The 25,686-nt window shown below is 55.2% G+C and overlaps 3 protein-coding genes and 1 pseudogene across 7 annotated transcripts in view; 2 read left to right on the top strand and 2 right to left on the bottom strand.

Annotated features, from left to right (window-relative positions):
- Window positions 1–13,159, bottom strand: part of KIF1C (kinesin family member 1C) — a 26,937-nt gene extending 13,778 nt beyond the window's left edge. For 2 of the 3 annotated variants that reach the window (XM_025363867.1, XM_025363869.1), the window contains exons 1-16: window positions 12,956–13,159; window positions 11,138–11,258; window positions 10,754–10,886; window positions 10,257–10,333; window positions 9,727–9,906; window positions 9,005–9,070; window positions 8,487–8,665; window positions 8,286–8,397; window positions 7,135–7,212; window positions 6,930–6,995; window positions 6,771–6,846; window positions 5,864–5,942; window positions 5,507–5,652; window positions 3,745–3,914; window positions 3,486–3,565; window positions 3,286–3,361 (exon numbers count right to left, since the gene is read on the bottom strand). In XM_025363867.1, the coding sequence (XP_025219652.1) occupies window positions 3,286–3,361; window positions 3,486–3,565; window positions 3,745–3,914; window positions 5,507–5,652; window positions 5,864–5,942; window positions 6,771–6,846; window positions 6,930–6,995; window positions 7,135–7,212; window positions 8,286–8,397; window positions 8,487–8,665; window positions 9,005–9,070; window positions 9,727–9,906; window positions 10,257–10,333; window positions 10,754–10,859 (1,491 nt within the window). In that variant the 5' untranslated portion in view covers window positions 10,860–10,886; window positions 11,138–11,258; window positions 12,956–13,159. Of the gene's footprint in view, window positions 1–3,285; window positions 3,362–3,485; window positions 3,566–3,744; window positions 3,915–5,506; window positions 5,653–5,863; window positions 5,943–6,770; window positions 6,847–6,929; window positions 6,996–7,134; window positions 7,213–8,285; window positions 8,398–8,486; window positions 8,666–9,004; window positions 9,071–9,726; window positions 9,907–10,256; window positions 10,334–10,753; window positions 10,887–11,137; window positions 11,259–12,051; window positions 12,087–12,955 lie in introns of all 3 variants that reach the window. The other variant, XM_025363868.1, reaches the window with a different exon arrangement.
- Window positions 12,973–21,854, top strand: INCA1 (inhibitor of CDK, cyclin A1 interacting protein 1). Its single transcript, XM_025363871.1, has 9 exons — window positions 12,973–13,045; window positions 13,266–13,449; window positions 14,040–14,120; window positions 16,828–16,909; window positions 18,957–19,070; window positions 19,293–19,332; window positions 19,589–19,785; window positions 20,269–20,434; window positions 20,987–21,854. Exons 4-9 carry the CDS (start codon window positions 16,866–16,868, stop codon window positions 21,134–21,136), a joined length of 711 nt encoding a protein of 236 aa, XP_025219656.1. The 5' UTR covers window positions 12,973–13,045; window positions 13,266–13,449; window positions 14,040–14,120; window positions 16,828–16,865; the 3' UTR covers window positions 21,137–21,854.
- LOC112610172 lies at window positions 21,739–22,538 on the bottom strand (annotated as a pseudogene).
- The window catches only part of CAMTA2 (calmodulin binding transcription activator 2), a 21,677-nt gene continuing 17,858 nt past the window's right edge, over window positions 21,868–25,686 (top strand). For 2 of the 3 annotated variants that reach the window (XM_025363865.1, XM_025363863.1), the window contains exons 1-3: window positions 22,063–22,591; window positions 23,255–23,349; window positions 23,552–23,655. In XM_025363865.1, coding sequence (XP_025219650.1) covers window positions 22,587–22,591; window positions 23,255–23,349; window positions 23,552–23,655 — 204 coding nt within the window. In that variant the 5' untranslated portion in view covers window positions 22,063–22,586. Of the gene's footprint in view, window positions 21,952–22,062; window positions 22,592–23,254; window positions 23,350–23,551; window positions 23,656–25,686 lie in introns of those variants that run through there. The other variant, XM_025363864.1, reaches the window with a different exon arrangement.

Below are 25,686 nucleotides of genomic sequence, written 5' to 3'. Positions count from 1 at the left end.
TCTTCAGAGGGCATTTTGGCAATATAGATTAAAATTTTACATGGCTACCATTTCATTCAAAATCTACACTTCTAGGAATCTGCTCTACAGACAACACATTTGTTTTGTTTTGTTTTTTTGAGACGGAGTCTCGCTCTGTCGCCCGGGGTGGAGTGCAGTGGCCGGATCTCAGCTCACTGCAAGGTCCGCCTCCCGGGTTCACGCCATTCTCCTGCCTCAGCCTCTCGAGTAGCTGGGACTACAGGCGCCCACCACCTCGCCCGGCTAGTTTTTTGTATTTTTTAGTAAAGACGGGGTTTCACCGTGTTAGCCAGGATGGTCTCGATCTCCTGACCTCGTGATCCGCCCGCCTCGGCCTCCCAAAGGGCTGGGATTACAGGCTTGAGCCACCGTGCCCGGCTCAGACAACACATTTGTAAGACTATGCATTGTAGCCTTTTTTGTAGTATCAAGGAATGGAAAACATGCTGAATGTCCATCAGTGGGAAGCTGGTTAAATACATTATCCTACATCTACACAACAGAATACCCTGACACCGGGGAAAAAAATAAAGGAATCTTTAAAATAAGGTATACAGGCCAAGCGCAGTAGCTCACACCTGTAATCCCAGCACTTTGGGAGGTCAAGGCCAGCACATCATTTGAGACCAGGAGTTTGAGAATAGCCTGGCCAACATGGCAAAACCCCGTCTCTACCAAAATACAAAAATTAGCCTGGCGTGGTGGCGGGTGCCTGTAATCCCGGCTACTCGGGAGGCTGAGGCATGAGAATCACTTGAACCTGGGAGGCTGGGTTTGCACTGAGCCGAGACTGTGCCACTGCACTCCAGCCTGGGTGACAGAGTGTAACTCTGTCTCAAAAATAAATAAATAAATAAATAAATAAATAAAATAAACTATGCAACTACAACTATTAGAGAGGCCGTGAATGTGTGCAAATGTGTATAGTTCTACATAACACATGCCCGTACACGTATTATAACATCCCCTAGACAGCCTCTCTAGGAGAACATTTTTTTTTTTTTTGAGATGGAATCTCGCTGTCACCCAGGCTGCAGTGCAGTGGCGCGATCTCTGCTCACTGCAACCTCCACTCCCGGGTTCATGCCATTCACCTGTCTCAGCCTCCCTAGTAGCTGGGACTACAGGCGCCCACCACCATGCCTGGCTAATGGTTTTGTATTTTTAGTAGCGATGGGGTTTCACCATGTTAGTCAGGCTGGTCTCGAACTCCTGACCTCAGGTGATCCACCTACCTCGGCCTCCCAAAGTGCTGGGATTACAGGTGTGAGCCACTGCACCCGGCCTTAGGTAGTTTTTTATAGGAGTGTGAGAATGGACAAATACTACTATATTAGTAACTCATAATGGGCCGGGCACAGTGGCTTACACCTCTAATCCCAAGACTTTGGGACGCCGAAGTAGGTGGATCACGAGGACAGAAGTTCAAGACCACTCTAGCCAACATAGTGAAACCTCATCTCTAATAAAAATACAAAAACTTAGCTGGGTGTGGTGGTGTGCGCCTGTAATTCCAGCTACTCAGGAGGCTGAGGCGGGAGAATCGCTTGAACCCACGAAGCAGAGCTTGCAGTGAGCCAAGATCATACTGTTGCACTCCAGCCCGGGTGACAGTGTGAGACTCCGTCTCAAAAAAAAAAAAAAGAACTCATAATGAAGGCTGCCTCTGAGAGGGGAACTTAAGGGTGGGAAGGATGGAGAGTTACTTTTTTCTTTTCTGTAACAAAATGCTGTAAACGGAGAGACTTTTCACTGTACACACTTTTTAGAACTATTAGAATGTTCCCTCTGGTGTGTATTACTTTTATAAGAACAATTAAAAACAAAACAAGAACCCCCTTCTTTGGTCTCCAGGCTTTGGCAGGTGGCAGCTCTGCAAGCTCTCCAAGGAACAAACCTTCACCCCACCAGTCTCCCACTCCTTTCTGCTTTTTCTCCATCCTTGCGACCATGGTGGAAGTGGCCCAGCTCCAGGTATACAAAGGTGGCTGGAAGCCATGCTGAGAGCGTCTGTAGCCCCTCTCTCCACCTAGATGTGGCTGCGTCCCAGAAGAGTCTGGCTCCTTCAGAAGGACCCCAAAGCCCCGGGTACCCAGCCCCAGACAAGACCCCAGACAAGCAGCCTGGCCTGCTACCCACAGCTCTCTCACTCCCTCACTGTGGCTTGAGCCAGGCAAGGCAAAACCCCTCTCCTCTTTTCAGAACAGTGGTTCAGTGATCCCTGCTTGCTTAGTTCCCCAGATGGACCTGACTTTACAAAACAGAGAAGAGCCTTGTTCTGAGAACCCATCACCTCTTCCAGGCAGCCCCCCGTGACCCTATCAGGCCCAGAGCACAGTGTATCTGATTTAGGGCCTGATCCTCTGCTGCTTCACACCATGGTCCAACGGGCTGGGCTGGTTCCCTGGTGGAACTGGAAGTTCATGCTCTGCTCAAACTGGCCTCTGCACCATCCCTTCATTGGTATGCACCAGTACAGCAGGGTGGCTGTCTATAGCCAGTGTCCTTTCTGACTGGTCAGTCCCTCTGCCGGATGGTTATTAATATTTTGAGTATCATTCCTGCCTCCACCTGAGCCTGACCTCTCCTGCCCTGTTCCTTCCTTCCTTTCAGCAAAGATTTATTAGGCACCTAAAACCTGGCAGCAGGCACGCGTCGGGCACTGGCATGTCCCACTCACCCCAACACGTACCCCAGGCTGTTCAACCTCATGTCGGCCCTACTCCTCCATACCCCCCAAGTCCTGTCCATCTTTCAGGTTCCACTTTCCAAACCACCTTCTCCAGGAAACCAGTTGCAGCATAGCTCCAAGCCACATGGGTGCCTCTATCTATAACCAACCCCTCGCTGCACTGGCAACCGTCTTACACCGCAGTGCTTACGCCTCCTCTATTCCTTTAGTCTAGTCTTCCCAAGTTACCCTTTTGAAAATAGATTCCTTTAGTTATCTTTTTAAGCATGCACAGAATACAAAACTCAAATGATACAAAAGCATGCACAGTGCCTCAGTCTCTATCCCAACCAACCTCTGACTTCCCAGGCCCTCTCCCTCTCCTGAGGCTGACTGTCAAGTGGCTGGGGGGAGAAGGCAGGGATGACTAGACAACAGAGAGGAGGTGGCAGGGTGGGGACAGAAATGATGGAGGGACAAGCCAGGGACCTCAAAGGGAGCGATCAGGGACAGCATTCACTACCCTGCACCTGCTGCCTCTTTTCTAAGCATCCAGAGGCTCTCTAGGCCTCCTCGCCCGATTCCTCACTCACCTTCTTTGGAGAGAAGACGCCCACAGTTCCCCCGTCCTCCCGGACGGCCACCCCCATCTCAGCCAGCAATGCTTCTCTGTGGGCAGAGGAGAGGCAAATGTCAGTCTTACCTTCACCTCCCGTGACCTCCTTCCCTGTGGGACCTGATCTCCCTCGCGGCCTCCAACTCCTCCCAGGACCCCAGCAGTCAGGCCTCACACCTCTCCATCCTCAAGGCTTCTGTCTTGCGCAGCTTCTCCTCCCACGTCTCGTTCAGCTCAGCTATTATCTTCTCTGTCTCCTGGGAGTATAAGGGTGGGTAGGTTTCAGGATGGTCTGGGACAAGCAGACCCAGGGTAGGGACAATCTACCCTGGGGCCATGCTACTCCTAGAATTCCTTCTTTCTCAAGCTTGACTTTGGAGAAGTAAACTCCCAGGAACGCCCAGAGCCCCAGCCCTTGCCAGCTCCAGCTTCCCACCTGTAGCCTCTCCATGGCTTCCTCAGGCCCAATCTGGGGCTCTGTGTTGGGGAAGAATGACGGCTCCAGCTCCCCATTATGTGTGGTGGGTGATGAGGGTGGAACTGGAGCCGGGGGAGATGACACAGCTGGCAGGGCGCTTCCGACATTCCCTTCCTCCGCCTTCAGGCCTGGGAGGGAAACGGGAAAAAGAATGAGGCTAAGGAAAGAAGGAGCTGATGAGAGACATCCAGGAGACCAAGAGCTTCACAGAAGACCATTCTGTAAGGACTACAGAAGACCGCTGGTCAGCCTCCTACCAGGCAGGGAGTCCTCCTACTGCAGCCATGACAAACGGACACCCAGTCCCTCTGCATGAACTCCAGGGGTGAAGAGCTTGTTACTGAAGAAGGCGGCCAGTCCTTTCCACTATTACATAACTTGCACCATCAGAAAATTTTTAGGTGGGGCCAGGTGTGGTGGCTCACACTTGTAATCCTAGCACTTTGGGAGGCTGAGGTGGATGGATCACCTGAGGTCAGGAGTTCGAGACCAGCCTGGCCAACATGGTGAAGCCCCATCTCTACTAAAATACAAAAATTAGTCTGGTGTGGTGATGGGCGCCTGTAATTCCAGCTATTTGGGAGGCTGGGGGAGGAGAATCACTTAAACCCAGGAAGCAGAGGTTGCAGTGAGCTGAGACCACACCATTGCATTACAGACGGGGTTTCACCATTTGGTCAGGCTGGTCACGAACTCCTGACCTCAGGTGATCTGCCTGATCTGGCCTCCCCAAATGCTGGGATTACAGGCATGAGCCACCATGCCAGGCCGAAACCCCCATCTCTACTAAAAACACAAAACTTAGCCAGGTGTGGTGGCAGGCGCCTGTAATCCCAGCTATTCAGGAGGCTGAGGCAGAAGAATCACTTGAACCCAGGAGGCGGAGGTTGAAGTGAGCCAAGATCGAGCCACTGCACTCCAGCCTGGCGACAGAGCGAGACTCCGTCTCAAAAAAAAAAAAAAAAAATTAATTAATTAATTAATTAATTAATTAAAAAGAAATTCTTAGCTGTGTTGAGCTGAAACTGGCCCCACGTCACCTGTGCTGGTGTTTCTAATTCTGCCCTCTGGGATAAAAAAGTCTTACTGCTTTCTCTTCTGCAAGACAATCCCTCAAATGTTGGAAGGCAAACATCCTAGTTACCTTCTCCTTCTCTTCCCAAGAACACTCATATTCTCCGCACTGTGCCCTCAGCACCCTAACCATCTTCAATGCGATGATCTCAAGACTGAATGCAGGGCCCATTCCTGACCCAGTCAACATGGATTACACATTCTCTGACTTGGACACTGTTTCCATCAGCGAGGCTGAGAATGACATGCCAGAAAGCAGTCCACTGCGAACTGCTAAGCTATGGTCCACCTGGACTCTGGCGTTTTACAAGAACTTCTGTCAAGAAAGTTACAGTAACCTAGCCTCTTCTCAACAATGTACCGTTTGACCTATAAGTCCAGATTGCCATTTTTTCCTATAACGGTCATTAGTTCCAGGAGCCTGACAGGTCCCTCTGGATCCTGACTCTCCCCGAGAGTATTAGTCTCTCCCTGTAACATCTGAAGACATACGTCCCCTCTCCACATCTGTGTCCACGTCACTGAGGACATGGAGGGTTTCATAGTGTGTGGTCCCTCCCTGGCTCCAGGACTGGGCAAAGGCAAGGGAGGAGGGATGGGGTGGGCCAAGGGGCATCCCTGAGCTGCCCCTCCCTGGAAACTCGACCTTCCAGAGCAGAGGCTGACAGTCCCTGAGCCATCAGTAGTTCCCGCAGCCGGGCTACTTCCTCCTGCAGCTCTCTGATCAGCCGGGCATTCGGGTCCTCGTTGATGATGGCATTGCAGCGGATTTGCTTGGTGCGGTCAGCGTACCTGGGTGAGAGAAGAGAAGGGTCGGTGAGGCCTGGGTGCATGGGACCCTTGGTCTGCTGTTTCTCCTTCCCTCTCTCCCAGGTCTCAAGATATTGTGGCAGGGCTCGGGCATCTCCCCCATCTCGTCTCACGAGCAGGGTCCTGAGCAGCTCGCTGAACTCCTGGCACTTTTCCTATGCTGCCCCATCCCTGCCAGAGCCAGAAGCCGCACCTGAGGGTGCTGAGAGTCTCCTCGTAATTGATGTCAGCAGGGCTCAGGGCTGCAATCATTGCTGTGCGTGAGTTCCCACCTGTGAATGGAGTGCAGGGAAAAGCTTTAGCTGAAGTAGGGGCTAAGAAAAGTCAGACCGGGGCCGGACGCGGTGGCTCAAGCCTGTGAATCCCAGCACTTTGGGAGGCGGAGACGGGCAGATCACGAGGTCAGGAGATCGAGACCATCCTAGCTAACCCGGTGAAACCCCGTCTCTACTAAAAAAAATACAAAAAAACTAGCCGGGCGAGGTGGCGGGTGCCTGTAGTCCCAGCTACTCGGGAGGCTGAGGCAGAAGAATGGCGTAAAGCCGGGAGGTGGAGCTTGCAGTGAGCTGAGATCCGGCCACTGCACTCCAGCCTGGGTGACAGAGCAAGACTCCGTCTCAAAAAATAATAATAATAATAAAAGAAAAGAAAAGTCAGACCGGGTCACGGGGCTGGGGCCCACTGCCCAGGTGGGGGTCTTATAGGGTCACGGTCTGAGGTAGGGGAATCTAGTGGGGTGGAACTAACCATGACATGTGGTTGAGGTAGGGAATGAGGTCAGGGAGATACATCTGCAGGACAGTCACAGAACCATGGAAGGGGATGAAGTGAGCAGTGCAGCCGTGGGTGTGAGATCAGGGATAGGGGATCAGGGAGGGGTCATGTGTAGCCAGGTCAGTGAGGCCCTTGGCTTGGCGGGAGGGTATGGCCTTGTTCTCAGCATCAGGAAATCTTCGAAGGATGTTTCCTTTGAAGGGTCAAGGGGAGAAGTGAGACAATGGGATTTGGGATTCTCGGCATAGCAAGGGGATTTGTCAGACGTATCAAAGGAGTTTGTGGGATGTGTCAGGGTCAGCAGGCAGAGAGGAAGAGGCCCTCACCCAAATTTTCCTTGAGCAGCCAGGTGAGCACAGAGTCCCTGTAAGGGATAAAATCCGACTTCCGCTTCTTTGATTGCTGGGGAATAAAAAGGTGAAGGAGATTAGGGTGGGTCACCCCCCTTTCCCAAGCCCCTTCTCTTTCCAACACCCAGGTCTCACCATATCTGCAAGGGCCGAGATCACCTTCCCTAGAGTAGTCAGGGACTTATTAATGTTGGCGCCCTCCTGGAAAAGGATAAGGAATGTGGGGGATAAGTGTGCTCTCCCAGTCCGATCCATTTCCCCTTCCTACCTCCCCAGTGAGTGTCTCATGTTCCGACTGGAGACCTCCACATACAGCCCACAACACTGTGAAGCCCCTCACCTTCAGGCGCATGCCCCGGGCCCCTGAGGAGTCGGCTCGCTCACTCCCAGCAAGGTCCACCAAACTGATCTTACTGACCTGGGGTCAGAGGAAACAGGCAGGAGATAAGGTCCGGGTGGGGGATGGGGCAGGCAAATCAGGGAAGCACCCAGCAGGAATGTGGGCAGCTGGCAAGGGCTAGAGAGAGCCAGGAGGAGGCGAGGGAGGAGGCCGGGGGGAAACAGAATACATGACAACAGTGAGACGGTGGTTACTCACTCAATTACAAATAGCTACAGGCCCACCGCAGGCACGGACAAGGGACACACAAGGGATCCAAGCCCCGTCCTGGGTCTCGTAAGAACAGCCGGGTGCAGTGGCTCACATCTGTAATCCCAGCACTTTGGGAGGTTGAGGCGGGTGGATCACCTGAGGTCAGGAGTTCAAGACTAGCCTGGCCAACACGGCGAAACCTTGTCTCTACTAAAAATACAAAAAAATTAGCCAGGCCTGGTGGCACATGCCTGTAATCCCAGGTACTCGGGAGGCTGAGGCAGGAGAATTGCTTAAACCTGGGAGGTGGAGGGTGCAGTGAGCCGAGATCGCACCACAGCACCACTGCACTCCAACCTGGGCGACAGAGCAAGACCCTCAAAAAAAAAAAAAAAGACAGGCCGGGCACGGTGGCTGAAGCCTGTAATCCCAGCACTTTGGGAGGCCAAGGCGGGTGGATCACGAGGTCAGGAGATCGAGACCATCCTGGCTAACACGGTGAAACCCCGTCTCTACTAAAAAAAATACAAAAAAACTAGCCGGGCGTGGTGGCGGGCGCCTGTAGTCCCAGCTACTCGGAGGCTGAGGCAGGAGAATGGCGTAAACCCGGGAGGCGGAGCTTGCAGTGAGCCGAGATCGCGCCACTGCACTCCAGCCTGGGTGACACAGCGAGACTCCGTCTCAAAAAAAAAAAAAAAAAAAAAAAAAAGACAAGCAAACAGTAGAGGGGGACAGATTGATCTGATGGGAAAATGGGGTCGGGGTGGGGCAGGGTCATGGAAGGCCTGAGGAGGCACTCAACCCGGCATGGGCAAGGAGGGCCCAAGACCTTCTACCATGTCACTGTCCCTGTTGCCAGGGGAGGTTGTGTCCAGTGCAGGGCCGGGAAGCAGTCTCACCTTCTCCGAGTCCAGCCCAGTGAGCTGGTCATGGCAGCGCTGTGTGAAGACGATGGTAAAGACGGCATGGGATCGGCTGCTGGTCTCATTCATGTTGGTGGCAGCCACAGTCCTTGGGGGCAAAGGAAGCAGTCACTGGATCCTGCCTCTCACCTTCCCAACCCTGGCCCCCTTGCCCTCTGCTCCATCAGTCTGCCTCACCGTGCTTTATTTCCACAGTCCATGAGGTCAGCAATGTCTGCATAGGAGGTCACAGCCAACTTGGACAGGTCCTGCACGTAGGGGCCCAGGATGGGATGCTCCCGGACCCGCAGAGAACCCCGACTCTTGGGGTTCAAGAGGTCTCGTACCCGCTCACAGTAGATCTCCATATAGCTCACCTGAGTGGGAGAAGCAAATGAGAAGCAACAAAACCAGCAACAACAATGACAACGAAACTTAATCTGACTCCACTGGACACGATCCAGGTGACTGCAGCTAATACACAGCGCAAAGCATTCTGCAGATGCTAGCTCAGCGACCTGTCCAACAAGCCAGGAGGTGCGTCCGATCATTAGCATCTCCCAGATGAACATACAAAGCTGAAGGACAGAATCACTGCCCCAAAGTCACAGTTTGTAACCAGCAGAGCCAGGATTAGATTCCAGGCTGTCTGATTTCAGCAATGGCCCTCAGCAGTCTGGACCGCTCTCAGCCCTGCCACCAGGACCCGGGCTTACCTCCACAGAGTAGGATAGCTGAGCACTCTGGTTCTCACTAACGCGAGAGAAGAGGTCCTCACAGAGCTGGAGGGGGACACAGAGAAATACAGAGAAGCTCCTAGTTTAGGGCACACCTAAAGTATCCAGCCACAGGCCAGGCCCAGTCCCAAGTGACCCCATTTAACCCTTGCCGCAGCCCTGAGGGAGGGGTTATTCCCGTTTCACAGATGGGAAAACAACCTCAGAGAGGTTCCCACTTGCCCAAGAACACAGGCTAGCGTTCAGCCAGCCAGGGCGCAAACCCCAGGTGTCCTGACTCCCAAGCCTGTGTGCCAGGTTGCTATGCTGGACAGCCAGGGACAATTATGGTTAACTCTGTTATCGCAATTGGCGTTTCTACAGTTAACACTCTGCGGTGGTACACAAGCCTGCAGGAGAACCATCCTCATAAATTATTATGAAACTAAGTAAAACAGTAATAAGTGGTAACACCGGCGCTCGAACCCAAGACTCACTGATGCCAAAACCTGGCTCTTCTCAATGAGGCTCCTTGCCTCCAACAGGGACAAAGACCCTCCCACCCCAAAGGGTTGTCCAGCGTGAGTCAACCTCTGTCTCCCATCACCAGTGGCCTCAGAGCCAGGTCTCTGTTCCACAATCCTCAGACCCCGGTCCTTCCTTCCTCAGGGGGCGGCTAAAGATGTTCCTGCCCTGGCTGCCCCACCAGGTCCTAGGTGTACCTGGGGCACGATGCCCTGCTGCCCTGGCTCCTGCCGCCCCATCATGGTATAGGATTTCCCAGCCCCGGTCTGCCCATAGGCAAAGATGCACACGTTGTAGCCTTCAAAGGCGTGGAGCAGCATCTCTTCTCCAATGTCCCGATACACTTGCTGCTGAGATGCAAACTGGGGGTCCTCCGCCTAGGACAAAGTGGGGGCAGAGAAAAACAGAAGGAACCCTGGATGTCTTTATCTTTTGTGTCTGTCCCAAGAGTCTTGCTTGCATCACTGATGATTCTCCAAAGGTCCTATGTGCCCTCCCACCCTCATCATTGTCCTCATCACCCCGAGGATCCTATCCAGCCCCTGCTAGTCCTAATTACCCCAAGGGATTCTGCCTTCTTGTCATGGCCTCAATCACAGCCTAAGGGTCCTACCACCCCCATCCAGGATCATCCTCCTGGGGGTCCTATTTCTCAACATGTCCCCTCCCCAGGACCTACATCCACTATCTCTCACTGCCCTGCTCTTCCCCCAGCCCAACAACCCACCGAAGTGTGTGACCAGTAGGAGTAGTCAAAGGTGAAGCTTTTGGGGGCATCCTTGCTCTGTTTAGGATTGATGATGGCTGAGGGGCAGGAGAGGGTAAAGGAAGGAAAGTCAAGGTCAGGTACTCCCAGCCCCTGCCCATACCCCCACCAGACCCTGGAATCCAAGCATCCCACCCCTCACCACTGCCCTGACTCATCTCTCCCCTTTAATATTCCCCACCCCCTCCAGCCACCAAAGCTAATTTTGGCTTCCTAGGACCCGCCCCCACTGGGCTGCCTCCCTGGATTGGGCAATGGAGGGCTCCAGGCCAACATTCCCCCTCCCAGAAGACTGGGAACATGGGAAAGGCCAGCCTGCCCCAGCCCCCGCCCTCACGACTAGCACCTGCTCTGTGCCCGGCACAGACCTCCTCTTAGTTTGGCCCAGCGGGACTGGCCTGTGTGGTGGGCCCGGTCTTCCCTGTCTGTGCCCAGCCAGGCCCCGGGGACTCACTCACAGGTGGTGTTGCCCTGCATGCTGACCACACACTTGGCATCCTGGCTGGTCTCACGGGCGTTAAAGGGCCGAACCCTCACTGCTACTTTCACCGAGGCACCAGCCATGGCTTCAGACACTCCTGCCCTCCTCAGCTGGAGGACAGAGAAAGGAGTGGTGGGGTCAGAGCCACTGGGGGCACCCAGACATTGCCTCCCAGCTTCTTCCCAGAACCAGTCTCTTCACATCTCCGCCAGAGCCACCCAGCCTCTCAAGGACCCAGCTCTTATTCCCCTGGCTTTCCTCCCAAATGTCACTGTCTTGAGAGACTCCCATAGGTATTTCTGCCTCTCTCCCCAGCCATATTCCACCTTGCAGGAACCTGGGCGGTCTCCCCCAGAGTTACCTGGTGTCCTGGCCCCAGACCAGGGGGGCTGTATCAGTTCTCGCTGCCACTGGCCCTCGTAGGGGGAGCCCCATCCTACTACTGGGACCTGGCCACACCAGCTGGGGCTCTGGGAGATACCCTGGTTGTGGGGGAAGAGTTGTTAGGAGGCACCTGTGGCTCCAGAGACCTGTCTGGGGTTCCCAGGTTAGAGGGCCATGGTTAGGGGGGAATAGTAGAAAAAGTATGGACAGCTGCCCCTCTGGAGTGGCAGAATGCAATGTGAATCCAAGGGCAAGGACGGTGATATTTTTATTCCTCATCACTCGCAAGTGTACTGAACGTTCAGATAGAGGAGAGAGAGAGAAAGAGGCTGGACAGAGGGCAATTCAGAGAGAGGGGCACATGGGCAGAGACGTGAGGGTGGCGGGAAGACAGAGACGAGGGGTAGAGAGTCACAGACACCAAGAAAATGAGAGAAATAAGACAAAAGGCAAGCCTGAGGTCGTGCTATGAAGGAAAGAATGGGAGAGGAAAGGAGAAAGAGACACAGCACAGCAAACACAAGCTGTTAAAGAGGCAGGAACTCCGGGGCCAAAGCACAAACTGGGAGCCCAGAAGAGAGATCAGAAAAAACTGCAAATGCAAAACCTGTCCTGAAATTCCCCACAGGGTCGGCAAGGGAGAATCCAGTTCCCACCTAAGGCCCACAACCTCCACACGCCAGGCCGGTAGTGCGGATGGGCAAAGTCCAAGGACTGTAGATAGGGCCCAGGACTGGGATCCACAGGGCCAGCTGTGTGGGCTTTAAGCCCCTTGCCCAGCCCCCAGCACTTCCTCCTCAGGATCCAGGACAATGGGCAGGGGAGGGTGGGGTCATCCTGTAGCCATCAGACCAACCCTCAGGGCTCTACCCTTGGGGTGCCCAGAAATACCTGTGTTTGAGGGTAGAGGGTCCCTGGGGGCCTCCCTGAAAGGGAGAAAGAAAAGCAAAAGGAAGCCGGCTGGCCAGTGCCAGCCCCAGCCTGGGGCTAGTGCTATGGCGTCCACTGCCCTGGGGAAGGTGCCAGGCTGGAGCCCAGGAATGTGGGTGATCGGGTGCCCACACCCTGTGAGGAGAGGCTGAGCAGCCCACGCCCACGGACAACAGGGAGGAGAACCACGAAGAGGAATAAGGGATGCTAAGCCCCCTCCTGTGACCCCAGTGGGCCCCAAACTCCTGTCACACTGGGCCTCCCCCTCACCAGCCTTCCTGGGCAGAGCATGGGAGGGTGAGGGGCTGGTCTGTCTCAGGACAGGAAGGGAGTAGCTGGAATCACAGAAGCTGGCTCAGGAAGAACAGCCCTGACCCCCTAGACCCTAACCAGGGGAGGGAAGGACACTGGTGGGGACAAGCCATGGTGACGCCGTTGCTGCAGCTAATGGGACAGGGAATGGGGTGGCATGGCTGGGGGCCAGCAGGGTAAGGGAACAGAGGTAGGGACAGGGGTCAGCCGGTGCAGCTGTGAAGGAGCCGTGGGGTACAAGGAGGATACTGGGCGGCTGGGTGGGGCCGCCCGGCCCGAAAGGGAGTCTTGGACCACCTGCACCTTGCCCACCCGGCAGTTCTCACACATGTCCCCGCCCGGCCTCTCTGGGCGGCCATGCGGACCGGTCCTCCTGTCTAGCCCTAAGCCGGCGGCCGCCCGGGCCTGGCACCTCTCTGCGCCTCCGCGGAACAAACAGCACATGATCCCGGCTCTCGAGCCTAGATCGCGCCGCCGGACCCCGGCTCCCCGCCCCCCAACCCGGCACATTCCTCCGCGGGCGTCCCTTCCCTCCCCCTTGCCCAGCCCTCACCTCGGCGCGGCGGGGCTCCCGGAGCGGCTCGGCGGAGAAGGACAAGCTTTCCGGGAAGCGTGAGGCGGCGGCGGGAAGGATCCGGGGCCGGTTCGTAGCTGCCCCCGCCCCTCGCCGGGTCCCCGGGCGGCGGGCGGCGGACTCGCGCCCCGGGGGCGGCAGCAGTAGCGGCGCCAGCGGCCGGCGCCCGCCCGGGCAGCGCGAGCTGGGGCGGGAGCGAGGGGCGGGGGACGCGCGGGCGCGCGCGGAGAGGCGGGCGCGCGCCGTCCTGGGAAGGAGCCGGGAGCGACCCGGGCTACTCTTGTTAAAGGGGCAACGCTCCCGGCCTGTGGGGCCCAGCGAGAAGGGACGCGGGGACCGAACTGCGGACGCAGAAGGGCGAGCAGACGCCGCAACCCAGGAGGGTTGCAGATGCCTGAGGAGCAGGGAAACTTCGGGGCCTGACCCGCGGGGGCACCCAGGCCCCGGCCCAACTCATGTCGCCGCCGTTGGAGGTGCGTCCAGGGGGCGGAGCCTCCTGCCGAGGCCCGCCCAGAAGGCGGCTCCGCTCAGGCCCCGCCCCCAGGCGAGCACCGCCCTCCGGCTCCTCCCGCGGCTCGAATCGCCGTCTCTCTCCTCCCCGCCCCGCCGAGTTCTAGAATTCGCCGCGCAGCTGCTTCAGGTGCTGGGGCCAAGTGCGGCCGGCCGTGGCGCGGCTACTCGGGCGCTCTATCCCCGCCTGGCCCTCAAGTTCGGCCGCCCCGGACGCCGCCTCAGGCCCAAACAACCCCTTCAGGCCCGGGTGCCGCCTAAGGCCGGAGCTGCCCCCTCAGACCCAGGGCTCCCCTCAGGCCCCAGCCTGCCGCTCAGCCTGGGCCCACCACCCCAGGGCCCGTCTCGGGGGACGCAGCCCCCAGTCGTCGCAGCCCCCAGGCTGGGCTGCTCGGAAGGTCCGGCCACGCCCGGTCCACCTGTCGAGGGTCCCGGTCGCCCTTTCAGGCGCCCGCCGCGCCCTCCGGCCCGGCGCTTCCCTCCAGCGGGGCTCCAGGCTCCAGGCAGCCCCTCAGCCCCAGCCTGACTCTCGGGTCCTCATCCACCCTTGCAGGCCCGGGCCGTGGCTACCCCGAAGTCAACTGTGGAGGATCCTTCCTGGCTTCCTTCTGCTCCATCCTGCCCTTGGATCTAGGTCAGCCGCTTGGGCCCCACTTATCTGAGGCCGGAATGCCCCGCAGCTCCCGCTGACCCCCCCGCCCCCCGCGTTCTGCTGACCCCCCTCCGAGTCAGGACATCCCCTGGCTGCTTCTGTCCTTCAGGAGCCTACAGGCACTGTCTCCTAACTTATCTAGTTTTTTTTTTTTTTTTGAGACGGAGTCTTGCTTTGTCGCCCAGGCTGGAGTTCACTGGCGCGACCTCGGCTCATGGCAACCTCCGCCTCCTGGGTTCAAGCAATTATCCTGACTCAGCCTTCTGAATCGCTGGGATTACAGGTGCACACCACCACACCCGGCTAATTTTTGTAATTTTAGTAGAGACAGGGTTTCACTGTGTTGGTCAGGCTGGTCTCGAACTCCTGACCTCAAGTGATCCGCCCACCTTGGCCTCCCAAAGTACTGGGATTACAGTCTTGAGCCACCGCGCCTGGCTTTTTTTTTCTTCTTCTTCTTCTTAGAGACAGGGTCTCACTCTGACGCCCAGGCTGGAGTGCAGTGGTGCGATCTCACCTCACTGCAGCCTTGACCTCCCGGGGCTCAGATGATACTCCCACCTCAGCCTCCCAGATACAAGCGCACACCACCACACCTGGCTAAATTTTTTTGTATTTTTGTAGAGAGGGGGGTTTTGCCATGTTACCCAGGCTGTTCTCAAACTCCTGGGCTCAAGTGATCCACCCACTTCCACCTCCCAAATCGCTGGGATTACAGGCGTGAGCCACTGTCCCCAGCCTTAACTGCCCTTTCTCCCCACCCCAACTGGCCTTCAGGTCATCTTTGGCTGTGCCTCATTTTAGCTATATGCAACTGACCTCCCTGCTCACCTTCCTATCCACAGGCATTCCCAACTGCCTCCTCCTTCCCTGTCACCAGTTGACCATTATGTCCACACTTAACTTTTAAAAATTTATTTACTTTTGAGACAGAGTTTCACTCTTGTTGCCCAGGCTGGAGTGCAATGGCATGATCTCTACTCACCACAACCTCTGCCTCCCCGATTCAAGCGATTCTCCTGCCTCAGCCTCCTGAGTAGCTGGAATTACAGACACCCACCACCACCCAGCTAATTTTTGTATTTTTTAGTAGAGAGAGGGTTTCTCCATGTTGGTCAGACTGGTCTCGAACTCCCAACCTCAGGTGATCCACCCACCTCGGCCTCCCAGAGTGCTGGGATTACAGGCATGAGCCACCACACCTGGCCAACTTTTTTTTTTTAAAATAGAGATGATGTCTCTCTGTGTTGCCCAGGCTGGTCTCCAACTCCTGAGGTCAGGCAATTCTCACGCCCCGGCCCCTCAAAGTGCTGGGATTACAGGTGTGAGCCACAGCGCCCAGTCCACACACTTAACTTTCACTAACCACTCATAGTTGATTCATTGAGAACCCTCAATTCTGTCACTTCTCTTACCCCCAAATGCCTCCGCCCCATCCAATCTCCACTGTCATTATTTTTCAATTTCATTGTTCCATATTGCCAGTTGTCACTTAACTGCCATCTGTAAATTTGACTTATTTTGCACATTTAGCTTCAGAAGATTTGCTTTCTCCTTTATCTTTTTACTATGTCCACTTTTCCTGTGCTCACTGTCTTCAACCTAATGTTCAATTAATAGTCCAGCACTACAAATACCTTTTTCTTTTTTTTTTCCTTTTTTTTTGAGACAGAGTCTTGCTCTGTTGCCAGACTGGAGTGCACTGGTGCAATTTCAGCTCACTGCAACTTCCTACTCCCTGGTTCAAACGATTCTTCTGCCTCAGCCTCCCGAGTAGCTGGGATTAGAGGCATGTGCCACCATGCCCAGCTAATTTTGTATTTTTAGTAGAGATGGGGTTTCTCCATGTTGGTCAGACTGGTCTCGAACTCCCGACCTCAGGTGATCCGCCTACCTTGGCCTCCCAAAGGGCTGGGATTACAGGCGTAAGCCACCGTGCCCAGCCGCTACAAATACCTTTTAAGCTCTCTCTTTTTTTCAGCATCCATATGTTCTTTTTCCAGTCTCTAGATCTGCTACTGGTCTCATCCCTACAGACATTATATGAATGAATGTCTTTTTTTTTTTTTTTTTTTTGAGACGGAGTCTCGCTCTGTCACCCAGGCTGGAGTGCAGTGGCCGGATCTCAGCTCACTGCAAGCTCCGCCTCCCGGGTTCACGCCATTCTCTGGCCTCAGCCTCCCGGGTAGCTGGGACTACAGGCGCCCGCCACCTCGCCCGGCTAGTTTTTTGTATTTCTTAATAGAGACGGGGTTTCACCGTGTTAGCCACGATGGTCTCGATCTCCTGACCTCGTGATCCGCCCGTCTCGGCCTCCCAAAGTGCTGGGATTACAGGCTTGAGCCACCGCGCCCGGCCTTTTTTTTTTTTTTTTTGAGACGGAGTCTTGCCCTGTCCCCCAGGCTAGAGTACAGTGGCATGATCTCAGCTCACTGCAACCTCCGCCTCCCAGGTTCAAGCGATTCTCCTGCCTCAGCCTTGTGGGTAGCTGGGATTACAGGCGCACACCACCACACCCTACTAATTTTTGTATTTTTAGTAGAGATGGGGTTTCACCATATTGGCCGGGCTGGTCTCGAACTCCTGACCTCATGATCCGCCTGCCTTGGCCTCCCAAAGTGCTGGGATTACAGGTGTGAGCCACCATGCCCAGCTGGAATGAATTACTTCTTTTCCATTATCCTCCCAGCACCAAAAAGGAAACTACCTACCCAGCCCAGTCCAGTCATGCAAGTGCAGGATGATGGAGGCAACCTCATCCCCTTTGCCAAGTGAGTCCTCCCACTGGGTGGGGAGCATGGGGAGGGGATGGAGGGAATATTGCATGCCTGGGTCCTTCCCTAAGAGAATTAGGAAATAAAGAACAGGAAATGCAATGCTTGGTCTCAGTGCATTGATGATTCATTAATTTATTCAACAAATAGTTTGAACACTACAGTGTTCCAGGGACTGTATTAGGCACTGGAGATTCAGCAATTAGCAGGATAGAGGTCCTGCTCTTGTAGAGCTTACATTCTAGAGAGGGGAACACATTCTAGAATGTGTAAACAAATAAAATTTCAGCTAATGATGGGTACTATTTATTTATTTATTTATTTATTTATTTATTTTTTTTTTTTTTTTGAGACGGAGTCTCGCGCTGTGTCACCCAGGCTGGAGTGCAGTGGCGCGATCTCGGCTCACTGCAAGCTCCGCCTCCCAGGTTCAGGCCATTCTCCTGCCTCAGCCTCCGAGTAGCTGGGACTACAGGCGCCCGCCACCACGCCCGGCTAGTTTTTTGTATTTTTTTAGTAGAGACGGGGTTTCACCATGTTAGCCAGGATGGTCTCGATCTCCTGACCTCGTGATCCGCCCGCCTCGGCCTCCCAAAGTGCTGGGATTACAGGCTTGAGCCACCGCGCCCGGCCGATGGGTACTATTTAAAACATAAAACACAGGGCCAGGTGTGGTGGCTGACTCCTGTAATCCCAGCACTTTGGGAGGCCGAGGCGGGCGGATCACCTGAGATCAGGAGTTCAAGACCAGCCTGGCCAACATGGCAAAACCCCATCTCCACTAGAAATACAAAAATTAGCCAGGCACGGTGGTGCTCGCCTGTAATCCCAGCTACTCGGGAGGCTGAGGCACGAGAATCGCTTGAACCTGGGAGGCGGAGGTTGCCGCGAGCCAAGATCGTGCTATTGCACTCCAGCCTGGGCGACAAAAGCGAAACGCCATCTCAAATAAATAAATAAATAAATAATAATTATGATTTTGTGAATTTTTTTTTTTTTTCTTTTTCTTTTTTTTGTTTGTTGAGACGGAGTCTCGCTGTGCTCCCAGGCTGGAGTGCAGTGGCACGATCTCGGCTCACTGCAAGCTCCGCCTCCCGGGTTCACGCCATTCTCCCGCCTCAGCCTCCCATGAATTTTTTTTTTCTTTGTGAGACGGAGTCTCGCTCCGTCCCCCAGGCTGGAGTGCAGTGGCGCCATCTTGGCTCACTGCCAGCTCCGCCTCCCAGGTTCCCACCATTCTCCTGCCTCAGCCTCCTGAGTAGCTGGGACTACAGGCACCTGCCACCGCGCCCAGCTAATTTTTTGTATTTTTAATAGAGACGGGGTTTCACCATGGTCTCTATCTCCTGACCTTGTGATCCGCCCGCCTTGGCCTCCCAAAGTGCTGGGATTACAGGAGTCAGCCACCGCGCCTGGCCTTTTTTTCTTTTTTGAGACGGAGTTTCTCCCTTGTCGCCCAGGCTGGAGTACTATGGCGCGATCTTGGCTCACTGCAACCTCCACCCTCTGGCAGGATTCTCCTGCCTCAGCCTCCCAAGTAGCTGAGATTACAGGTGCCTGCCACCACGCCTGGCTAATTTTTTGTAATTTTAGTAGAGACGGGGTTTCAACATGTTGGCCAGGCTGATCTTGGACTTCAGACCTCAAGTGATCACTCACACTGGCCTCCCAAAGTGTTGGGATTACAGGCGTGAGCCATCACGCCCGGCCAGTGTTCGTGTACTTTATGTGTGGCCCAAGACAATTTTTCTTCTTCCATTGTGGCCCAGGAAGCCAAAAGATTGGATATCCCCGGTATAGAGCTTAGACTCAGTGAGATCTGAGGGTCAAACTACAGCCAATCTCCACCCTCAACCCAGCTTCAATTTCCTTTCAAGGCAGAGGCCTTACCACCTTCTTCAGCTAAAGTGGTTAAGAGAGGACACGGCCTGAGGGAACCTGGGCAGCTTTACAGTCCCATGGAAAGATGGCCCTTGAATCCTTCGGGTGAGTAGATTGCTGTAAGGGAAGAGCCAGACCTGAGCCTACCTTGTCCTCCCCTCAGGTGTTCCAGGGTGGTCAGCCGATCTCCACCACCAAGGTTGCCTTCCCAGAGCCTCAGACTCATGCCCCAGCGTTATGGAGATGTCTTCTGGAAGAACCTCAGTCAAAGGCCCAGGTGAGTAGAGGAGAAAATGGATACCAGCTGGATGTGGTCTTAACTGGATTAAACTACCATAAACCCATATAGCAATAGGCCCTAGTCTGGGGTTAATTTCCCACTGGCTGGTGGACATTGTAGCTCCTAATGACAGAAAGGAGGTTGGGAGAGATTATCAAAGGAGCAATATGGATGGACGTGTCCCCTCTGCACTTATAGCCCCCTTTTTGTTCTTCACAGCCTCACTTGGCTGGAGGAGCAGCACATTCCACCCATGCTGGTAAGACAGACCCTCTGCCTTCAACAGTTCTCTGTTAAAATTGCACCCACTGCTATCCTGTCCCAAGCTCTCCTCATCACCGCTTCCCTATGGTATTCCCCAACCAGTGCACTTCCTTTCTATGAATCAGTCATCATGTTTTTGAGATATCACAGGGGTCTTCCTAAGACCCCGGACTCCCTACCTAGTTCAATCCAAGCTCCCTTGAGAGAGCCAGTTCTTTTTTCTAGCTCTTTTTCCCCATTCTCTGGCACAGAGAGCCACTGGTTGCTCCCAGCTTGGTCTGTATCCTCCTGAGCAGCTCCCACCCCCTGAAATGCTTTGGAGAAGAAAGAAAAGGAGGCCATGTTTGGAAAGAATGCAGCAGCAGGGGCTTGGGGGTGTCCCCGCCCGGGTGAGAGCTGTCACTTACCACCTGGAGGACCTAAGAAGGCGTCAGAGCATCATCAATGAGTAAGGAAGGGAGACATCTAGGTTCTGGCAGTCATGCAGGATTTGGGGACGGAACAGTTTGAGCTAAGGAAGGGGTTGAGAGCTTTGAGGGGAGGTTTGAGGGGAGCTTTGAGGGGAGACTGCTTGGGAGGAAGCTGTGGGCTTTGGTGTGATTGAAACAGATTTCTGTAATATGAAAAGGAGGAGGGAATTGCGGTAAGAAGGATGAGCCACTTGAGCTGGAAGGAGTAGAAACTGGATCACTGAAGACAGGAAAGCAAACCATAGAACTGGAGGACAGTGGGGAGGCTGGGGTCGCCTCTGGGTTCCTAGACAATATGCTTCAGTCTGAGGGGAGCAGAAAATTGGGAGTGGAGAGTTAGAGGTCAAATGACAACTCCCTGGAGTCCCAGCAGGAAGTATTTCAGAACAGAAAGGTGAAGAATGGAGAGACAGGAAGCCTGGCCTCCAGGTACTTCTCTCCTCAGCCTAAAGTCTCCACAGACTGAAGAAGGCCCAGTGGGGCAGCTCTGGGGCTGCATCTGAGCCAGTGGTGCTTGGCGAAGAGGGCTGTGGATTTCCCAGCACCAATGAATACCCTGATCTGGAAGAGGAGAGGGCAACCTATCCACAGGAAGAGAACAGTTTTCTCACTCCTGGCAGGGCCCAGGTATTGTTGGAGTGGAACTGGGTGGAGTGAGAGGGAGTGACGTGGGTTTCTGGTCTTGCGTGGAGATGCAGTAGAAGCTGAGAGCCAGGTTGGAGAACTGGATTTGAGAGGAACAAAAATAAGGTAGCTGAGAGCCAGAGACTTTGAGGTACCTAAGCTTGGGTACTAGGAAATCTGGAAAAAAGACCTACTTTTCCATTCTCTTTTTCAATTTCTCTCATCTTTTTTTTTTTTTTTTTTTTTTTTGAGACGGAGTCTCGCTCTGTCACCCAGGCTGGAGTGCAGTGGCCGGATCTCAGCTCACTGCAAGCTCCGTTTCCCGGGTTTACGCCATTCTCCTGCCTCAGCCTCCGGAGTAGCTGGGACTACAGGCGCCCGCCACCTCGCCCGGCTAGTTTTTTTTTTGTATTTTTTAGTAGAGACGGGGTTTCATCGTGTTAGCCAGGATGGTCTCGATCTCCTGACCTCATGATCCACCCGCCTCGGCCTCCCAAAGTGCTGGGATTACAGGCTTGAGCCACCGCGCCCGGCCAATTTCTCTCATCTTTACAGCTGCTTTGGTCTCCCTGGAGTCCCCTGGGTCAGGAGGCGGCTTGTGCCTCCAGGCAGCTGCACACTCTGGCCTCCTTCAGCACTGTCACAGCCAGGAGGAACCCCCTTCACAATCCCTGGGGGATGCAGTTGGCAGCGTCTGAAGAGTAAAGAGAAACCATTGATGCCGAGATACTGGTGGTGCCCCAGGAACCCAAGACTAGTTCCGTCACTAGAGTCACCCCCATTGCTGACATGAAGGCGTTTCCCCTTCCTTAGCCTCTCCAACTGCCTTTCCCATCCTCTGAACTAGGCATTAACAGCCCCCCGGGCTCCCAAATCAACCCACCGCTCTCACAGGAGCACCCCAAGTCCTGTTTTCCTCCAGGCCCCGCCCCTGGCCTTGTGTTCTCTCTGCTCTGTTATTAAAAAGCAAGCAAGTGGAGCCCGAGTTGTCTTTCTTCTTGGGATGCAGCGATGGAGAGGCCAATGGGGAAGGTGGGCTCCTTTCGCTTTCTCGAGGACTCAGCTACAATGAAGTCGTGCTGGCTCCCCAAATTCAAGGAGTCTTGTCCGAGGCGAGAAGGGTCCTGCTCCCAGTCCTGTGTTCCTCGCCCGGCCCCTCGGGTTCCAGCACCGGTCGGCCGCCCCTGCCCCGTTCTCTCGGACTGGGAGTCCGTCGGCCGAGCTTCCGCCTCCAGGACCCTGGAATCCTGCCCCTCAGCGCTGCTGCCTTTTTGGGGACTTCCCAGTAGTATGTCCCTCGGCCTGGCTCAGAGCTTCAGAAGCCGAGTCCCTCTGCCCAGCGCCCCACCCAGAACCCCACGTGTGCTGACCCCAGGTTCCCTTCCTGACCCCCATCCCCTTAATTGGGAAGCCCCGCCCCGTGCGCAGTGACGTCGGACGCCGCTGTCAGCCGGCGCTGGGGGGGGGGTCGGTGTGGGGTAGAATGGCCGCTGCCGCCGTCACCCGCGGGACCCCGGGAGGTAAGAGCCAGGGCCTCTCGCCCGCCTCTCCGCCCCCGCGCCAGGGGGCGCAGCTCCTCCAGGCCCTGACGCGGAGCGCCGCGCCGGGGACCACCGTCCCTCCTCCCCGTTCGCCCTCACCTCCCGCTTCCGTCCTCCTCCCCCGCGCCAGGGGGCGCCGCTCATCGCAGGGCCCCACGGCAGACCAGCGCGTGCCGGGGACTGTCCCGGAGACCCCCGCACCCGGCACCCGCACTGTCCCTCGCCCACCGCGTGCCCGCAGACTCTGCTCCCGGCTTCTCCAGAACATCCCTCTACGCGGGCGGGACCCTCCCACCTCGAAGGTTCTCCTGGGACCACCACTCCGCCGGGGGGCCGCCCAGAGTGCCAAATGTCCGATCCGGCGCCGCCCAAGTGCGGCCCTAGGACCCGCTCCCGCTCCGCACCCTGGCAGACTGCCTTAGCCGGGACTGCGCACCTGCGCCCTGGGGCGGAGTCCTTACCCCAACCCCAGCTTCACTGCACACAGTCGAGCCCGACGGGCCTCCTCCCATCTCCATCCTGGACACCTGGCGGAGCCCGTGCTGAGAGCCTCCTCCAGCTCCCATCTGTTCCCCCAGAAGGGCGGGGGGCTCAGGCTGGAGCCAGAGCGGTAGATGGGGTAGGCTAGGCCTGGAGGCCAGGGGAGGCAGAGGCGTTTGGGGAGAGGGAGGTAGAGAGGGCTGTCAGCTGGAGGGCGGGTGGTCCTGAGGGTGGGAATCTGGGTGTCTGGCTCAGATTCTATCAGGTCCTAACCAACCTGGAGGAGAGAATAGGTTAGGCTCAGTTATCAGATCTGCCCTTCCCCCTTGGAAAAATCAAATAGAGAAGGAACTCAGGGCGTGTCTTCTAAAGGCCTAGCTCTCTACCGGAGGTAGAATCTCCTGCCCTGCCCCCAGGATCCTGGCTGTCTCGCCAAACCATCCTCCAAGGACCGGATGGCCTGAGTCCCAACCCCCAGGACCTGACCCAGCCATAGCCCCAGTCTGTGCAAAAGCTCAAGCTTTAGGGCCTCTGAGGCCCCAGACCTGCCTGTCTTCTCCCCTCCCCCACCCCAACCCATTTCTTCCTGCTCACTCTTTCTGTCCAGTCTCCTCACTCATATTGACTCCGGGCACCATGTCTGGTTCTCCCTTCCACTGTCACATCACAGTCAGCCCCTCCCTCCCTTTCCTCATCCTTCCCAGATACTATGACCCAGTTCTATACTCACTCCCCACCTCATACTTCTCATCCTGGATTAATGTGGGGGCTTCTGCCATGACCTTGTTCTCTCCCTTCCCAGCACAGACTCCCCCTCCCCCCGGCCCCTCAGGCCGGGGGTGACCTTGCCCCCCGGAACCCTCACCATGAATACCAAGGACACCACCGAGGTTGCTGGTAAGTTCACAAAGCAGGTTCCCAATGTGGCCACAGCCTTTCGTTCTCCCCATGCCTTAGTAGCCCTCTAATTCTTGGATTCCTTGTTCTCCTTAGTGAGGTTTCAGTTCTCCCCAGTGCTCTGCATTGCCTTCAGCCCTTTCCCCTTGGACAGGGATGCCCCGGGGTAGCACACTAAACCCTCCCTTCTAATTCCCTTTAGAAAACAGCCACCACCTGAAGATCTTTCTCCCCAAGAAGCTGCTGGAGTGTCTTCCTCGCTGCCCGCTGCTGCCTCCAGAGAGGCTACGGTGGAATACAAATGAGGTTTTCTAGGGAGGCTGGGGGTTGGGGCCCAGCAAGACCTAGTAGGCTGGAGGAGGGTGAGTGGGGGGTCTTTCTGTGTCTCTCGACACTCTTAACTGCAGAGCACCATTCTGAGCTCTTTGGGGATCATAGGAGAGGTATAAAGAACATGGATCTTGGCCGGGCGCGGTGGCTCACGCCTGTAATCCCAGCACTTTGGGAGGCTGAGGCAAGTGGATCACCTGAGGTCAGGAGTTCAAGACCAGCCTGGCCAACATGGTGGAACCTGTCTCTACTAAAATTACAAAAAATCAGCCAGGCATGGTGATGTGCGCCTATATTCCCAGCTACTCAGGAGGCTGAGGTGGGAGAATCACTTGAGCCAGGGAGACGGCGGCTGCAGTGAGCCGAGATCGCGCCACTGCACTCCAGCCTGGGTGACAGAGCGAGACTCTGTCTCAAAAAAAAAAAAAAAAAAGACATGGATCTTGTAGGAGCCCTCTTTTCCATGGCATAGCCCCCTGGGTAAAAACAAAGGCTACTGCCAATAAAATATTCCTTACATACTGGGCACTGTGCTGAACACTTGGCCTGCCTTGTCTCCTTTAATCCTCTAAGGATGCTACAGAGCAAGCCCTGTTGTTGCTCCTATGTTATTGATGAGGAAACTGATTTACCTCATAGTTTATCTAACTTACTCCAGAGCCCCCCCCCTTTTTTTTTTTTGAGACGGAGTCTCACTCTTGTTGCCCAGGCTGGAGTGCAATGGCGCGGTGATCTCAGCTCACTGCAACCCCTGCCTCCTGGGTTCAAGCGATTCTCCTGCCTCAGCCTCCCAAGTAGCTGGGATTACAGGCGTGTGCCACCATGTTGGTCAAGCTAGTCTCAAACTCCTGACCTCAGGTGATCGTTCTGTTTCAGCCTCCCCAAGCGCTGGGATTACAGGTGTGAGCCACCGAGTTCGGCTTTTTTCTTTTTCTTTTTTTTTTGAGATGGAGTCTCACTCTGTCGCCCAGGCTGGAGTGCAATGGCACGCGGTCTTGGCTCACTGCAACCTCCGCCTCCCAGGTTCAAGTGATTCTTCTGCCTCAGCCTCCCGAGTAGCTGGGACTACAGGCGCACCACCACACCCAGCTAATTTTTGTATTTTTAGTAGAGACAGGGTTTCACTAGGTTGGCCAGGCTGGTCTCGAACACTGGACCTAGTGATCCACCCGCCTCGGCCTCCTACAGTGCTGGGATTACAGGCATGAGCCACCATGCCTGGCCGGAACCTTTGTTTTTAACCACCACTGATACTGGCTCCTTCTGGAGGGGGCACAGTCCTTGTGTACACACCTTCTGTATTCTGCATACTTAGTGCCTTGTATGTAGTTGGTTGTTAATATTTATCAATTTGATATCAGAAGAGAACTGTCAGTAAAAGGGTGTGCGTATGTGTGTATGTGTGATTGTTGTGCTATAGCGCCTTTAGGAAGGGCCAGTGTGGTCAGCAGGGCTTCATGGAGCATCTGAAAAGGGGTTTGGTTTATAGAATGGCTAGGATTTCCAGACACGGAGAGGTGTGCACATGGTACCTGCTTTGTAGGGCACTAACATGCAGGAGGTAACTGTTCAAAGCATGTTCAGGAAGGAATCAATGGACCCATCTGGCAGGAATTATAGGAGCAGTATGGGTAAATAGTGGGCACAGTGAAAGTTTGATCCCTTGTTGGGGAGAACCTTGGAGTCAGGCTAAAGAATCTGAAATTCCAGGCCGGGCGTGGTGGCTCAAGCCTGTAATCCCAGCACTTTGGGAGGCTGAGACGGGCGGATCACGAGGCCAGGAGATTGAGACCATCCTGGCTAACACGGTGAAACCCCATCTCTACTAAAAAATACAAAAAACTAGCCGGACGAGGTGGTGGGTGCCTATAGTCCCAGCTCCTCGGGAGGCTGAGGCAGGAGAATGGCGTAAACCTGGGAGGCGGAGCTTGCAGTGAGCTGAGATCCTGCCATTGCACTCCAGCCTGGGCGACAGAGTGAGACTCCGTCTCAAAAAAAAAGAAAAAA

Source organism: Theropithecus gelada, chromosome 16 (genome assembly GCF_003255815.1).
Source record: "Theropithecus gelada isolate Dixy chromosome 16, Tgel_1.0, whole genome shotgun sequence".
NCBI lineage: Eukaryota > Metazoa > Chordata > Mammalia > Primates > Cercopithecidae > Theropithecus > Theropithecus gelada.
The sequence above is the reverse complement of the archived record's forward strand: the minus strand, read 5'-3'. Positions and strand labels throughout refer to the sequence as shown.

Coding starts and splice junctions, on each gene's coding strand:
- INCA1 (XM_025363871.1), top strand. CDS start 16,866: ATGCAAGTGCAGGATGATGGAGGCAACCTCATCCCCTTTGCCAA. Junction 19,071..19,292: donor AACCTCAGTCAAAGGCCCAG/GTGAGTAGAGGA, acceptor TGTTCTTCACAG/CCTCACTTGGCTGGAGGAGC. Junction 19,786..20,268: donor CGTCAGAGCATCATCAATGA/GTAAGGAAGGGA, acceptor AAGTCTCCACAG/ACTGAAGAAGGCCCAGTGGG.